The 17,078-nt window shown below is 45.8% G+C and overlaps 1 protein-coding gene across 4 annotated transcripts in view; it reads left to right on the top strand.

The window, feature by feature from the left end:
- The window catches only part of Chi (LIM domain-binding protein 2 Chi), a 79,734-nt gene that overhangs the window by 62,308 nt on the left and 348 nt on the right, over positions 1-17,078 (top strand). For 2 of the 4 annotated variants that reach the window (XM_078182146.1, XM_078182143.1), the window contains exons 3-8: positions 8,965-9,067; positions 10,835-11,007; positions 11,574-11,777; positions 14,476-14,608; positions 16,015-16,139; positions 16,379-16,621. In XM_078182146.1, coding sequence (XP_078038272.1) covers positions 8,965-9,067; positions 10,835-11,007; positions 11,574-11,777; positions 14,476-14,608; positions 16,015-16,139; positions 16,379-16,621 — 981 coding nt within the window. Of the gene's footprint in view, positions 1-8,964; positions 9,068-10,834; positions 11,008-11,573; positions 11,778-14,475; positions 14,609-16,014; positions 16,140-16,378; positions 16,622-16,802; positions 16,940-17,078 lie in introns of those variants that run through there. The other 2 variants (XM_078182147.1, XM_078182145.1) reach the window with 2 other exon arrangements.

Genomic DNA, 17,078 nt, shown 5'->3' with positions numbered 1-17,078 from the left:
TGCAACAAAATGCAGTTTTATGCATACAAAATTGATTCTTGTGACTCCTACCAACAGTTTCACTACTTAACAATTTGTTAAATCTAAGCTTTATTGGTATAAAAATTGTCTGGGGACGTGGTAGAACAATTTTAGTGATGCCTCAGAGTCACCATTCGAGTGCGAAGGGTTAAATGTGATTTCGATTCGAAATAAATGAATAACATTCGTATTTAGTAGATCGTGCATGAAATCTTCACCACGAGTATGGCTCGTTATTATAGTGCAAGGGGTTAACCCTTTGCACTCGAAGCCATTTTAACTTTAAATCTAAAATAATTTTGTCTAGCTTGCAGTATTTCCATTTTACGTGACAAAGTGTACGTTACACATATGAAATTGATTCTTGTGATTTATAGCAACAGTTTTACAGTTAACAATTCTCTTTAATCTAAACTTTGTTAGTATAAAAATTATTTTGGAACGTGACAGAACAATTTTAGTGGTGCCTCCGAGTCACCACTCGAGTGCAAAGGGTTAAATTGGCTAGGAAATGTTCATCGCGAGGCTGACTGGTGTAAAGGGTTAACCGAATGATCGAGGATACCGAGAGACAAGGGATCGCCGGCGATCGGATCTACGCGTCAGCCGGTCCTAGATCCAAGAGCGCGCGCCCCGGCGAACGTCGTCGCGGAAAAAAGATCGCAGCTGATAGCTGGAGAGCGTGCGAGGGTGCGGGGGAGCGAGCGCGCGCGGATCGCGACAACGCGCAAGAAATTCAATCTCGATCCGGCCGGGTTAAAAAGGGGCGGAAAATCCGTCGCCGGCGCCGGCAGAGACGCACAAATCATCGCTGATTTCCACGATGCGCCGGGGACAAAGCGGGCGAAACACGCGCTCTTTCGGACCCCGGTGTATTAGCGCCGAGTTAAATTCAATTTGTCCAGCGCCGAAGTAGCGGAGCGGTTCCGCGGGAGGGCGTGATGGGCGGGGGGTTGCACGAGGGGGTTGCATAAAAGGGGTGTAGCGAGAGAAAAATGCGAAAATCCGAGCCGTCGTTGCGTCGTAATAACCGGGCGTCGACGGAAGAGCAGAAGCGGATAGACGTTTCGCCTAACCGGGGCCGAGAGTCGAATACTCTGCACGGAACAGGGGATGAGAATCTGCCGACTATATTATTATTAATAATATTATATATATATATTTCTAGACGATATTATTACTAATAATAATAATACTAGAATTTATTTGTCGAAAAGGTGATGCCTCTGCTATGTAATATTATATAATTATTTAATTACACTATTTGATTTATAGCCAAGATACAGTCGATTGAAACAGACATTTTCGGAACCGTTTCACCCCCTGTTGGTATTCGTCGGTACGTTCAGAACACGCCGTAATTTCTTCGAGGAACAGCAAGATTGCTACGCGTGCAGCGTGGGGCAGAGCAGCGTTTGCTCCAGTTACGAGCAACCGATAGCCGGGTCATCGAATTTTCAATATTCCCTGTTAATAGATAAATTCATAGTTGCCCGATAGACCAGTAATTCGAATCGAATCACGGTGCACTTACACGCATCAATCACTGTGCGACATAACCGCGCGCGCGGAATCGCCGTTTAACAAGCTAACAAATTCAATGACAGGTTAATCGAGCGATTAGGAACGTTTTCACGCGATCCGCGTCGGGCTCTCTTAACGCTCTCACAGCGAGAAGACGCGCGCGGGATCGTCCGAAGAGGATCGCCGGCTCGCGAGCACACTTGGATTTCGCTCGCGATTCCCCGTCGTCTGTTTATCAAATAAAACGTATGCTTCGCAAATAACGCGCGCGCGCGCGGCGACGAGGTTTCCCCGGGACAAATGGGACTCGGTCTTTCCGTTTAACGGTGGAACGTCGACGAAATGACTTTACACAGCGAGCTAACAACGCGTACACGTTTATCGACGTACCCGGCGTAGTGAAATCCAGTAGACTTCGCAGCGCACGGTTTCTTTTCACACACACAGACGTACGCGCGAGCGCGAGCGCACACATCCAAGCGCGATCTCTGCGCACACCGTCTCGCATTACGTATCGATCTAGCGTTCTATGCGGAGCGGCGTGTGTCTTAGAAGGCACGTCGCTTTGTATGAAAGCTCCGAAAGTTACGTTACAAAATACCGCCTCGTTCTACCGCGGATCGACAGCCGAGCCGCAATACTGCGAAAATCCGGGGAGCTCGCCGATATTCCCGAAAACTCGACCCCTCGTCCCGGAAACTTCGTTTTTCGAATCTACCTTGAACAATTCGAGACCGTCGTTCTCCTGAACGCGATCGCACGGCGTTGCGACTAATGCTGATTGGTGCCGGGTGAAAATTTGGTGAAAGGTTGTTCGAAATCGTTGAACTATAACACGATTTAGAGGAGCATAATGTGACGGATATTATTATTAAAATTATCAATTATCCCCTTGCGCCATAATAACGAGTCAGACTGGCGGAGAAGATTTTATGCAGGCTAAATATGAATATTATTAATTTCTTCTACGTCGAAATAAAAATGATTTCTTCTACGTCGAAATAAAATTAATTTCTTCTACGTCGAAATAAAAATAAATTCTTCTACGTTGAAATAAAAATGAATTCTTCTGTAATCAAAGTATAGAAACAAAGGTAAATAAAAACAATACAGGAAAGTAAAATTGTCTGGTCCATTTATTAAAAATGTTAAGGATAAGTGCTAATCGTCGCAGCATTAAAGGAGCGATAGTGCAAAGGGTTAAAAGAAAACGATCGAACTTGGGTGCGATTCGGTCATTATTTTTTGGGCAAAGCGGGATCGCGCGAAATTAATGACGGATCGACGGGCAAACAACGCGAAAACGTGAAAAAACGAAGTTAATTAATTGCGAGGGCCACGAATTAATATCCGCACCTAATATTCGATCGCGTTTACACCTGAATTAATGAACGCGTATTAAGTATCCTTTGGCGCCGCGTTCTCGTTTACGATGCTAATTAAATATCAATCGAGACGAAAAGGGCGCTGTAAAGCGCGATATCATAAAGTCACCGAAAAGTGAGCTCCGTTCTCAAGCGCGACGAAGACAAAAAGGCGTGCATCGAGTTTTAGGTGGTCGTTACGAAATTTTGCAGTCGTCTCCCAGACGTATCGAACTGGTAGCGCTTTCGCGGACGAAAGCGGGAGGCTTTGAACTTTGATACGAGCGTGGGATCTGTATCCGTACGATTCTCGTTTGTCTCGGACTTTATTCGAAAACTTTATTTGGAAACTTCCTTTGACGATCGGAGATTTGACGGTGCAAATATTAGGCTGCCTCAAAAATTTCGTTCCGGACGTATCTGCGAAACGGGAATTTAGCAGAATCTTTTATCGCTGACCTTACCGCGACGTTGCGTTTCGATCAGCTTCACGTCTTTCAAAGTTGACGAAATTATAACTTAATTAATTTGTTAATTTATAAAATTCATAGAACGGCGTACAAGGCTCGTTATTGTAAGTGCACGGATTCGAAGATGGCGCGCCGAAAAATTCGAGCGAACGGCCAAACAGGTTGTCGACGGTCGATGTACCCGCGATTAATTGCTATTTGCCTAGCTGTGTTAGTCCAGCGATATGCAGCGACCCCCGATGCCACAGTCGCAATCGATAACGCACCCTTACCGCGCTGCCGGAGCATTAGCAAGCTTCCACGGTGGCGGGCCGCACTTTTCCTCGCCGCGAAAACGACAATCGCCTGTTCCGAACGCCGCGGAACACGCTCGGGACAATGTCCGGAGGCTTTCGTCTTCCTCGCTGCTCGATCGTCCAAGAGATCCCGGGGCCCCCGTTTACACGATCGAGACGCGCCTCCCCCGCTGATTTCGGCTCGCTTGCCAGAAATATCAATTTCCGCGAGAGTGGCAACAGTTTGCTTGATTTGGCACGGCCGCGGCTTACGCTCCGAAATAAATCTTCGCCGACTGCTACCGAAGCTGCTACCGATTGTCTGGACCAGCTTGACGCCAGCTAGCGACCGTCGCCGTCGCCACCGTTTCGCTACCAAAATCCAACCCTTTCTTCTCGACTCTCTTTCGACACCGCGATGAAAGCTCCGGAGGTATTTTTTACCTCTTTATGGTTATATAAACCATATGGTTTATTAAATAAATACTAAATATATATAATAAATATAAATAATAAATACAGCGGCTGTACAAGCACACACGTTCGATATTACTTGTTATTATTAGAGTGACCAGACCAACAAATAAACTTAATATAAAAATCGACTTCTTTGGCAATTCATTGAGCCAATTTACAAATCCAGCAACTCTAGCCATTAAAACACATACTAATTACTTCGTGATACACTCTTATATTGTAATTTTTAATTTATATTATTTCAATGTATTCCGGATTATTTATATATATTATGGTGTCCCATCAGTTTCTTCCCTTTTTTTTTATGCGAAATGAATACACGATATTTGTTATTAAGGTGGCTTTATTATGCCACTTAGAGTCACTCATAGCATAGCGCGAAAGAAGCTCATGGGACAACCTAATTGTTCCTAAATTCTTTCGGATCATTGCTTTAGACAAATCGCGAATTATCCTTGTGTACAGAATAAACAATAAAATCGAACAATTCAAATGCAACCGACTGTAGAGCGAAGAAGACGGTCGAGTCTCGAAGACAGCTGCTTCGATGTATTTCAGACACCGTGTATAAGAGCTCACGACCCCCATTTCCGGAAGCTGGATGCATCGGCGAAGCGCATTCAGCGGCGCGTCGCCGGTTCAAGGTCTGCGTTTCCGCGAGCGTAATTACAGGTGTTGAGGGCGGTTCGCACGGAAGCATCGGTAGCTTCCACGATCGACTACACCTGATTACGCGGGAAAGAAAGGATCGCGAGGCGCCGAGATTAACGAACGAGCTTGCCGTGAATCGGGGGGAGAGGCGACGCGCGCAGGAGGGGGGGGGGGGGGATGCAGCGACCAAGTTTTATCAAAATCAAAGATCTCTCGATCGAAATTGGATAAAGAGCGGTGATCTTTTTATAGCGTTGAGGCTAATATATTGCAGAATGAGAGAAAATAGAGAGAGAAAGAGAGTGCACTACGAATAGTATTGTGAACTTATAGAATTTATAAAAATAGTAGGAGAGTAATAGAATAAATACATAACCTATTAAATAAATAAATAACTTAATGAATAAATAAATAACCTAATGAAACCTAATAAATAAATAAATAACCTAATAAAACCAAATAAATGTAATTGTCACTATTTACTTGCGGAACTTTATATTATTATTACACTATTATTAAGAAACGTTCGTTGAAAATATTATTGATAGACTGCTGGCACGTGCAGCGTTAAAAAGACGAGCGAAATAAAAGGTAAATGTCCAGTGAATACACTTTCCTCTAAAATGTCTTAACGACAAATGTGCTCGGTAAACGATGCGTATGTTAGCGTAATCGATGCGCATATTTCATCAATTTGAATTTTGTTAAACGTCGCACGTGTTGATAAACAGCGCGCATATTGGTAAATTCTGCGCATATGTTAGTAAACAATGAGAATTCTAGTGAACAATAACACTCCTTGTTTGTCGCAATCACCGAATTGTGACTTACGATTTCAACCCACCGAATCGTTGATTCTATTCGATGCCGCTTCGAGGTCCAGTGCTGTTTAGGGTAAAATACCGCGTTCCCGAAGAAGTCGAAGGCTGAGAAAAAAGCGACGACCGCGTGTATGCACGCACGCCGTTAATTTCGAAACGTGGAAAGAGAGTGATTCGGGAATTGTTCGAGATTGTGGTAACTTTTAATGGCGCGACGGAGTTAACAAAGGTTTAATCTTCAGTTTCTAAGAGGCCGTTAAATCATGGCTGGTGTAAAATGTTAACGAACCCGGTGGTGGGGCAACCACTCTGGAAGGTGCGAAAATATGAGTCGGATTAGGAAAGAAAGATGTAATCGAGTCGGACGGGGTCCGGATGACTTCCGGTTCCTCGGACGACCGCGTGTCTGCGGCTAGACGACGCTTTCGAGAATGAAAAGGAAGAGAATGGAGTGGAGAGAGCGAAGGGAGTCAACGAGAGAGAGAGAGAGAGAGGGAGAGGGAAGTAGGGTCGAGGCAAAGGACGAGACGAAGACAGAGGAGGCCTATACTAGCCGCTGAATAACGCATGACTGTCTGGCTTGAAATTATAGCATTTCACCCCCTCTCACTCGCAGGAACCACCCCCCTGGCTCTCTGGCCGCGCGCTTTCATTCAATTATGCATCCAGCCTCGGAGCTGCTCTGCCGCCCTCTTCCTGCTCCCTCCGCCCACGCTCTTATTATTATTTTCCCGCGCGCGCGTGTCTTCGGCTTCAACCTCGTCTTTCCCCGCTCGCGCGCGAGAGAGAGCCATCCGCGTCGATCTCTCCGGCCTCGAGATTTCCGCCAAAATCAAAGATCTTCTCGCAAAGATCGAACTGATCTTTTCGTAGCCATTTTCCAACATTTGCACTTGCGATACACGGCTCCGCTTGTCCCGATTTACAGAAGTGTTCGTTCGCGGTCGTCGATGTTAATTTTATACGCGAGTGCACTTTTTGTACATTAACAATGTTGATACGCTAATCGTATAACTCATCGTTAATGAATTCAAGACGCGACACGTTGAATCAACCGTCGCTACGCGGCTTCTGGCGAGCAATAATCGTAAGATGCAGTAACAGGAGGTTCTCCGTTTCGAATAAATCTCTAGTATTTTTCTACCCCTCGGTGACCCCGACTGCATTAAGCCGGTCAGACCGGCTCCTTCTTACGTATCACGAGCCATTACATTACGATTCGCGGCTCGTTACATATCGCGCGCGAGCGCGATGTAAATCTGAAAATTACTGTCACGAGGCCTGCGCGCTCTACACGGAAAACAAGAAGGTAGCGGCGTTGTTTTTTTGTTGCCGCGCGACGACGATACTAAATTGACCATAACGACTGGCATAATCGGTTCTATGGAGCTCCGGTCGAAGCGTTAAACGGCTTCCGATCTGTCGTGAAAATTGTTTCATCGTCAAGCAAAATCATTTTTATATCATCGAATTTCTTATCATTCGACGAAATTTCATTTTTCATTGAAAATGTTCGAGTTTAGACGACTCTATTTCACGCGATTAAAATGCGCCTGGTTATTTTAAATGGAAAATTCTCGGAAAAACCATTTCACAGTTACAACAGTTTCGAGGGTTAACGAGAAACTTGCCTAAAGGCCGGGTCAAAGTTAGAATCATTCGAATTCTTCGAAATTACCGCTCGCAGGCACGCGAACATCCGACGCTGAGAAAGAAGCCGATCTCTCTCCCGAGGTTCGGATAACGGAGCGGCCGCTCGTCGTTCCCGACGTCCGCGAAAAAAATATCGTAGGAAGCTTATCGGTCCCAGTGCGTTGTCTATTGTCCGTCGAGCTTTTACGACGTGACGAGCCGCGTTACGACGTAAAAATTTCAAACGGCCCGTATCGACGCTATAAATATTCATGCCGCGGCGAACACCGATACATGTATACATACATATATATATGTATACATATATATATATATATATATATTTATATATATATATATTTACATTATATATATATATATTTACATTATATATATATTTGTATATACGCAGGTTTCTATGTACAGCGTGCACGTAGAGACGAGCCGGTCAGGTACACGCGTGCATATAGGTACAGTGCATGTAGGTAGAATAATACAAATATGGCGGTGGCCGACACAGTTGCTACGGTGCAAACGGTTTACGGTCGAGCGGGCCGAGCATTCGCAATATCGGTCATTATTAGAGACAATTGCGGCGCCGCTTTATTCGGAATCAGTGACCGGTCGCTCTCTCTCTCTCTCTTTCTCTTTCTTTCTCCCGTCGCGCCGGTGTAATTACATACCGCGAGAACCCCGCGATGGTTTCGATTTCTTCGGGAAAGCTGCCGGAAAGGAACGCTCGGAGACGCCGTGAAAAATCACGCGCGATCCACTGGATGATTTTCAGAATGCGTCGCGAACTGACCGGAAGTCGTGCGCGGCCGCCGCCAGCGAAACGGATTCTCGCGTTACTCGCAACTGTTTACGCGAACGTCGATCGCACTTTATTCTCAGCGAGCTTCGCTCGACGCAGCTCCTCGTCTTTCGTTCAGGAAAACTAGCAACGCGGAATTAACCTAAACCTGTCGAATATACCGGGTGTTTCAAAATTATATATACTCTGGGAAATGAGGGGTTCCCGAGGCCATTTGAAGTCTCAGTCTCAGAACCAGTTAGCTGCGTCGATATATTTTTAAAATAAATTTTGTTACGCGTTTTATTGATCGTACTCAATGTAGTTTTTTTTTTATAATTGTTCTAGAATTATCCTTAGAATTATCCTTAGAATTATCCTAGAATTATCCTTAGAATTATCCTAGAATTATCCTAGAATTATTACATGTTCTATATTATCTTAAAAGCATGTGAAATTTACGAATATGTTAGCATAAGCATTTTGATATAAATCGTGAGAGAAGTATTTTTATTATAAAATTGCCGTTTCCTTGTGACGTGTATACACGTCACACGCAGCTAACAGGTTAACGAGTAATTAATGACAAAAGATAGGCGAACGGGAGACGCGTACAGACCGCGATTCTAATTATAAAATACAAACTGTCTAATTCGCAATTATTTTCAAATTCCTTTGGGTTCTTCGTAGTGTAACATCGAGAATCGGGGTCGGTGTAACATTCTAACCGCTCCGCATATTTTATTAAGTACTTGGGTATTTCTGGTTGCATGACAAAGCTACTACTGTAACAGAATAATCCCAAATAAGTAGGTAAGAGGTTCGTTGCGAATACAATAGTTTATGCATATACTGGTGTTCCGAAGTCGTTTTTAGAACTTGCTGGTTGCTAAACGACCGTGGATGTAGTTCTAATTGTGGCATTTTTGGTTGCAGGAGAGCGACAACCTCTGGTGGGACGCATTCGCGACCGAGTTCTTCGAGGACGACGCCACCCTAACCCTCACGTTCTGCCTGGAGGACGGTCCCAAGAGATACAGTAAGCACATCCCGGAATCCTTTTTTCGGCAGAGAATGAAAGAGAGAATGAGAGCGAGCGAGCAAGCGAGAGAGAGAGAGGGGAAGGAGAGGGAGAGTGGAAGAGTCGGCAGGATTTGGTGCGGATATTTACGAGCGCGAGCACGGGACGGGCATTCGAAATAATTACGTGCCACCGCGGAGCAATTTTGCAGCCGGCGGATTTTAATGCGTTCTCCTCTCCGTTCGCGACGCTGAATGCACGGTAACAACGTGATTACATGTCACATCGCGTCGTCGTCGCTGTCGTCGTCCCGCTCGAACGACAGCTCTCCGCGATGCACATTACCGATGCAATAAGATGCACCGTGACGCGCGCCGCCGCCCGGCGACGCCGACGCCGACGCCGACGCCGACGCCGACGCCGACGCCGACGCGAGCCAGCCGGATAGCCTAGCTAGCCTGTGCGAGAGCTGAAACGCGCGCGCCGTCCTTGAATATAGAATTTTCCGATCCTGGAAACCGTCGTTATCATTATATCCGCGCGCGCACACGCCGCTCGCGCTCCTTCTTTTTTCTCCGCTCCTCTCGTTTATCCATCTACCGTGTCATTATCGACGTTTTCTCTCTCGTCCGGTTCCGGTGTGCACCGACACCGCGGTACGCGCGCGTAGCCGCGCTGCACCGGCGCGGCGCGCTGCATCGGTTTTAATGAATCCCTCGATTGTCCGGTAATAGTCCGCGGAAAGCATTCCTCCCGGCATTCGCACCGGGGGGAAACTCGGTTTTCTTTCCCCGAAAATTCCCTGGGAATTCACCGAAAATTATCGACTAGATAGATTTTCGAACGCATCGAAGATGTCGCGATCTTTCGGTATACAAAATTGAACGCGCTTTTTCTATCCGCTTCTTTCTGCCTTTATGAAATCATATATCGTTTCCTTTTATTATTATTATTATTATTATTATTATATTCATTCCTATATACTTGACACTTTACCGACCTATAAATCGGCTTCTTACCGCAATTGGCTGTGAACCGGTTGTTATAGCAACCAATAATTTGCTATCATAAATATTTGTTATTATTGAAGTAAAGGTACTACTGTAAATTCTCACATTATTATATCACTTTTGAAATATTAACCCTTTGCACTCGAGGCTATTTTAGCTCTAAATCTACAATAATTTTTCTGTCTTATAGTATTTTCATTTTGAGCGACGAAGTTTATTTTATATATATACCAAATTAATTCTCGTGATTCATACTAACAGTGGTATGTTTAACAATTCTTCTAAAATTAAACATTGTTGCTACAAAAATTATTTTGAGGGGTGAAAGAACAATATTAGTGGTGCCCGAGAGTCACCATTCGAGTGCAAAGTGTTAAATACCTTTCGCGATTAGTAAAATAAATAAGATAAATAGATTCAATTACTCTGAAACGTTATAAATGTTTACAGCTGATTGATTGGTCGGTAAAGTGTTAATTCCTCTTTAGACGCTGCGTGCACGTGTGTATGTGTATGCATAGGCTAATGACAAGACTGCGGATTTAATGCACTCGCGAGAAATACGGTAACGTGGATCGCAAAGTAGTAAGAACGTTAAAAGGCAAGGAGAGCGTGACATGCCATTTTGGAATAATTCAAACTGTTAATGCAATTTGCCATCAGTTATTTCTTTCGAATTCGTTTGCATAAAGATCCTTGGTCTGGTAACGATTGGAACACGGCTCGCGTTTATTATTAAGGGAACGTTCTAATGAGACTCGTTTGTGTTTTCCAGCGATAGGCAGGACGTTAATACCTAGGTACTTCCGCTCGATATTCGAGGGCGGAGTGACGGAACTTTACTACAATTTGAAGCACCCGAAGGAGTCATTTCACAATACCAGCATAACCCTCGACTGTGATCATTGCGTTATGGTCACGCATCACGGGAAACCGATGTTCACGAAGGTAAGGGCCGAGCGAACACTCTCGCGGCCTAGCGCGTTATTGAAACTCTGATAAACCGTCGAGTGGGCCCTCCTGCCCCCGCCGACTGCTGCAAGAACACTCGAACCCGTCGCTCCTTCCGATCATTACGATCCGCTCGAATTTAATAACCGTAGGGCCGCGGAATTATCCGCGGCCGTTCCTCGGTCTCCGCGCGAACACTCGCGCGTTCGCTAAAAACGCCGCGAAATGTTGCGCGACCGAACGAACCATTGGTCCACCAGAAATTAATTTTCATTCATCATTTAATTTTCAAAATTCAGTAGCGCGTGCTCAGACGAGAAAAAGCTTCGGTTAAAGGAGCCCGCGCGGATAAGAAAAGTTTCTCTTACGGCTACGCGCTATCGGAGAAAGGAAGTTTAAAGATCATCGAGCAAAATGAGTCGCTGTTTTCGTGGTGTTCCTCGCGATGGGAGGGCCGAGGCAGAAGTAATATTCCCCATCCAGGGCCGCGACCGTGTTAATTACTAGCGCAACGTGTATCCGGTGTAGTTTACCAGCCAGATTGAATGTTCTTCCTCCCGCAGGTATGCACGGAGGGTAGATTAATATTGGAATTCACCTTCGACGACCTTATGAGGATAAAGTCGTGGCACATGTCGGTGAGGACGCACAAGGAGCTGGTGCCTAGGACCGTGGTCGGGATCCAACAAGACCCGTCGATGCTCGAGCAGCTCAGCAAGAACATCACCAGGCAGGGCATCACTAATTCCACCCTGAACTACCTTAGGGTAAGTAACGTGGCCCATCGGCGCTTCCGCCGAATCGCGGCCATCCCCGCTGCGATTGCGTCCGCCATTTTCATTTCTCTCTTTTCGATATTTTGATATATTCCGTGCCACTGGTGGGTACACGCTTAAATGTCCATGTAATGCGTTGAAGAAATATTTTCCGACAAGATAGAATCGAAGAATTAATTTCCACCAAAAGAATGGACACGTTTGTTTCATAGTTATAATGACAATGATTAATAAATAAAAATAATATATTGGTTTTTAAAGCGTCGATCGACCGGAATGAAGAGTTGACTAAATACAGTTCGGCAAAGAACGTGTTAACCGGACGAAGCCCTCGCCTTGCGAAATTATAATAAAAAGCGAAAAATATATTACGGATTCGTCCAATGATCTCGTGACGCTTCAGCTTGTAAAAATTATGAAAAGAAATCATTCGTTCCGCGCGGGCCGCGAATCCGTGCACAATAAATCCTCGCGGGGAGGTTTAATCAAGTCCCTGGACGAGCCATAAGTTTCTGTTTAATTCCGGGCCTCTGTAAATTACGGAACGGTTTGCGCGCCGCCAGACAACCGTGTAACGTATTCCGATGCTGTTTTAATGCGTTCACGGTGATTCGTTGCGCGAACCGGTCATTGAAATTTTCCGCCGGTTCATTGAAATCTGACGAAAAACCATCGGACGGCCGCCCGCGTTTCGCCGCGGATTAAAAATCCCCTTGTTTGCAACGTGTGACGCAAATGAATATCGGAGCCACGGGAGGCGCTCGTTTTTCCTTTAATTTATTCGCTGCTCTGATTTTTCAGTTCCTGCAATTTCCTTCGAGCATTTTCTTTTTTTCGTTCGCCGCGAGAACGACGGGAATTTTTTGGCTGATTTCGAGGGGATCGAGATTCGAGTATAGGGAAGGGTTTCACCCCTTGCACTACGACTCATTTTATGTTGATTTGTCCTTAATACCGTCCCTAATAGGATCAGATAATTTTTGTTATTTGTATTGTCTTTATTTACTGCCGTTTCTGATGTTTGATAATAGAAGAATCGAATTTCATTTTAGAAGAAATTAATAATATTCATATTTAGCAGAGCTTGCGTGGAATCTTTGTCACGAGTCTGGCTCGTTGTTACAGTGCAAGGGGTTAAGGAAGTATTCTTTTATGAGGCAGCTATGCAAACTTCGACTCCTCGTAGTCGACTTAAGAAATTGTTATTTTCCATAATGATTCGCGATCGGAGAAACAATCGACGTTTTGAATTGCGCGGAGATTGGCTCGCGAAAGTACGGCCGCGTGCATCCGGGTTACCATATCCACCTTCTTTGCACGTTCGGAAGCGCTTTCACTGGCGCATGTCGCTGCGCTCTCTGCTCGCCTGAAACGATTGTTGTGTCGTTAATCGAAAGCCTGCCGCGAGAACGTGCTCCCCCCCGACCGGCGTCGAATCAGTTTCTGGTCTTCCGAGACATTTTTCCCCCGAAATTTGTCCCCCGCGTGTTCACGGTCCGCGCCGCTCGCGAACAATCGCGAGCCGGCCCGACGAATCGATCAGGAATCGCGAGCCCGATATTAACGCGGCATTAATTAAAACCGAGCGAAATTTCGTAAAATTTCGTTGCCGCCGACGCTCCGGCGCCTCTATCATCCAATCACGCGCCATCGATTACTTTAATTGTCATCGTAATAACGCAAAGGCCTGCACGCCGGTGTATAACGTTCTTACTATAATAATAACAGTAATAATAATAATAATAATGATAATAATAATAATAACAGTAATAATAATAACAGTAATAATAATTATAACAATAATAATAATAATACAGGTATTGCTGTTATTGTCATCATTGTTATGATTTTCGTTATTATTACGAACGGGTGATAGTAATAATAATGTAAAATGGATTCCCAGTTTTATTGCAAGCCAAACGTAAACCGAATTTAATTTGCCAGCGAGAGCGCACCGCCGCGGCGTTGTCGCGCCCGAATATATTTCAGCAAGTTTATTTTCAAACCGGTACACACACGACCGTATACGATAATTTTCATATTAATAGCATGGGTAAGTTCCGACGCCCGAAGTCGCGTCGCATTAAATAACCTTTTCGTGCGCGGCACTCTTTCGCCTTTGATTACGATTTCGGATCGCGATTGATGACGGGAACGCGGACGTCGAGTATACGTTGCACGGTTTTCCGTAATTCTGTCGACGGATCGGGTCAGAGTTGACCCGAGGTTCCATCGTGTTTCGTGACAATAGATCGTTTAAATTTATGTAATTATCGGGCAGAGGGTTTCGAGGTATACACGAATATATAAATAAAATAACGAAGAGGGTAGTGATAATTTTTAGACCTGTTCAGCGGGGGTGCAAGTTCACTCTAGTCGTTATTAGGTTGGTGCATATGAAATATCGGATTTTTAAGCGAGTATATAAAACTGCATATCTTTCTTCAAAAGCTATGGATTTAATCAAAATGTGATAGAAATTGATATGTCTGTCTTCAAGAAATTCTGATTTTTCGGATCGACAAACTATAGTATGGTATTTTTCAGACTGTCACCATTTACATACAAAACTACGCACACGTCGTACGAATTTCATATATTCCCTTAAACATCTGACATTTCATATGCGCGAACCCAAAATTAAACACGTGATTTCGTTTGTAATCGTCACCTGTCTCTATGATTCCAGTTATGCGTGATCTTGGAGCCGATGCAGGAGCTGATGTCGAGGCACAAGGCGTACGCGTTGTCACCGCGGGACTGCTTGAAGACGACCTTGTTCCAGAAATGGCAGAGGATGGTTGCCCCGCCGGGTAAGAGAGGTAGACGAACAGTTGCTTTACATGAGAAGCACCAGCCAGTGGAGCCAAACGGCCGACCAGTCTACCGCAGGATTTGGTTTTTGATCGGGACTAACGACGGAGAATTGTCGTCGACTTGTTGTCGCGTCACTGATCTCGGTTCCAGTCGCTCTCCACGGCCGCAGGCAGCCTCTCCTATCCCGTAATCCTTGATCCACCTCGAACGGTCCTTGCTTCGTAGAGGGTGCGACGAGTGCGAATCGGCTAAAGATTCTCTGATAATCGAGAGACAATGAGGATAAAGATCAAGTCGCTATTTTTATTATACCATGGCAATGAAAGCTCATTAGAATCGGCGATGCACTTGCAGAAAACGTAGAAGACGATCCATCGTAGAAACTATTTTTGTATAGGGCAATGTGACAATTGCTCGGTATTATTTAGCGTAACTTGTACAAGGGGTTGAATCAAAAAATATATTTGTCAAGTCGATCATGTTAATAGTTTTGGGATAGTATTTCAAGGAGTTGTAGTCTTGATTCGGCCACGAAAATTCCTGATGAATTGTGGATGCAAAGTAATTGACAGAGTCGATATCGGTGTTCTCGGGGAGAGATGTTCTTACAGCGCGAACCTGGCTCAAAGTTTTTCGTTTCTGCAAGGTTGGACCAAGCCGTTCGTCGGTCGTCACACCCTGTTCCCGCGTCTCCCCAGGTGAATTAATATACCCTGACCTCGGCAGTAGCACGCGAAAACGTTGACGAGATTGTTTCGCTCACGAAAAGCTTGCGCACGGTCGCGGGGATCGTGCGATCCGAGCGCGAAAGGCGACCGGAGATGTACGCCGGCAGATAGCACGATTCCCCGATTTTTCAGGATCGGCGACGCGTTGCGTGCACCTTCACCGCTTCTTCTTCTCGCTGGGCTTCTATCTATCGTTTTTATCATGCGTATGCGTGCACCGCGTTTCCTGTTCAAACCGACGGCCGCCGCCCGTCGTCTTCGCTCCTTCCTCCCCGACCGTTATATCCCTCCGTTCCCTCGGCGCCTGAATCGTGTTCAAGGTCAGCGAAATCATGGAACCGAGCGACCGCGCCGCTCTTTTTATAATCGGATCACAGTCGTATGCGATGCGTGTTTCTCTGTAAAGATTCTACGTGAGTGCGCGGGCTCTCCTTTTTCTTAAGTAGCTTTTGATGGCGAACGATGGCCGTTCATCCTAGAGACGTGTACATTGTATTCTATTCTGTTTTCTGTCCACCGATGCATGCATGCTTGTGTGTGTCAGAGACCTTTGATTGTGAGAGAAAGGTCCAATATGCTGGGTAGCGGTCTGAAGTTTCTTAGCGCGCTGCTACATGGCTAGCGTCGTCAGCTAGTGACGCTGTGCGCGGCGCGACCGTCTCATCGCCTACATGTTCTTACAGAGTCCCAGAGGCCGGCCAGCAAAAGAAGAAAGCGGAAGGGCAGCACCTCGGGGCCCGGTAACAACGCGCCGCCAGCGCCCAGCAAAAAGAGATCGCCAGGGCCTAATTTTTCTCTGGCGTCCCAGGTGAGCACCGCGCCACGTCTACGTAATTTGCTGCGATTCATATACTAACCACCTATTTTATATAACATACACGCAAGGGAGGGTACACTTCTCCGTAGCGATTGGCCTGCATAGTATTGTCGTCACCGTATCGTTTTACATATCAATAATACATTATAGATATATTTTAATTATATTAGTTACGCACGATGAAAGCTAGCGTTCAGAAGGCTGGACTAACTTATTTATTTGGCTCGTAGGACGTGATGGTGGTGGGTGAGCCGTCGCTGATGGGCGGCGACTTCGGCGAGGAGGACGAGCGGTTGATCACGAGGTTGGAGAACACGCAATACGATGCGACGAACAGTCTGGACCCGCACAGTCACGACACGTCGGGCGGACCACCCCCGCACCCTCACCAATTCCATTCGGAGCCGACCCCGGGAAACTCATGGCCGCCAGACCGCGGTCCCGGACCGCCACAGGGAGGACCTGGTAGTCAGGTAATTGACCCTTGAATTCTAACTAAGCGCGTCTGGCTCGGTAAAGCAGAGTAGGTGGTCTCAGGGAGAGGTCAATAGTACAAGGGTTTTGTAGTAGTATTGACCGTCTTTTGTAATCTCGTCGGCCTGCGTGTTCCTCTTTACTCGTTGATTTTAAAAACGATCTGCTCTGCTTTTCCAGGCGATACCAGCAGTGTCCTGAAAGCTCTAGAATCTACAGGCTCGCTAGGCAGGTGTATACCCGTGCTGTCCCACGGGTGGGCCCGTTGCTAACAGGCGAAAAAGTAACGAACGTTAGCGGGATAGAATCAGCCAGAGCACAGACCTCCCAGCGAGGCAGACACAGAGGCGGTGGTAGCCACCTGGCTACAAAAAGCTTAGCGTACTTGGATACAGGAGGGAACGCCCGATTTGCTCGCGAAGTTGGACAGCCCGGGTGTATACTCTAGAGACCGCA

The sequence above is a fragment of the Augochlora pura genome, chromosome 6, assembly GCF_028453695.1.
Source record: "Augochlora pura isolate Apur16 chromosome 6, APUR_v2.2.1, whole genome shotgun sequence".
Classification (NCBI taxonomy): domain Eukaryota; kingdom Metazoa; phylum Arthropoda; class Insecta; order Hymenoptera; family Halictidae; genus Augochlora; species Augochlora pura.
The sequence above is the reverse complement of the archived record's forward strand: the minus strand, read 5'-3'. Positions and strand labels throughout refer to the sequence as shown.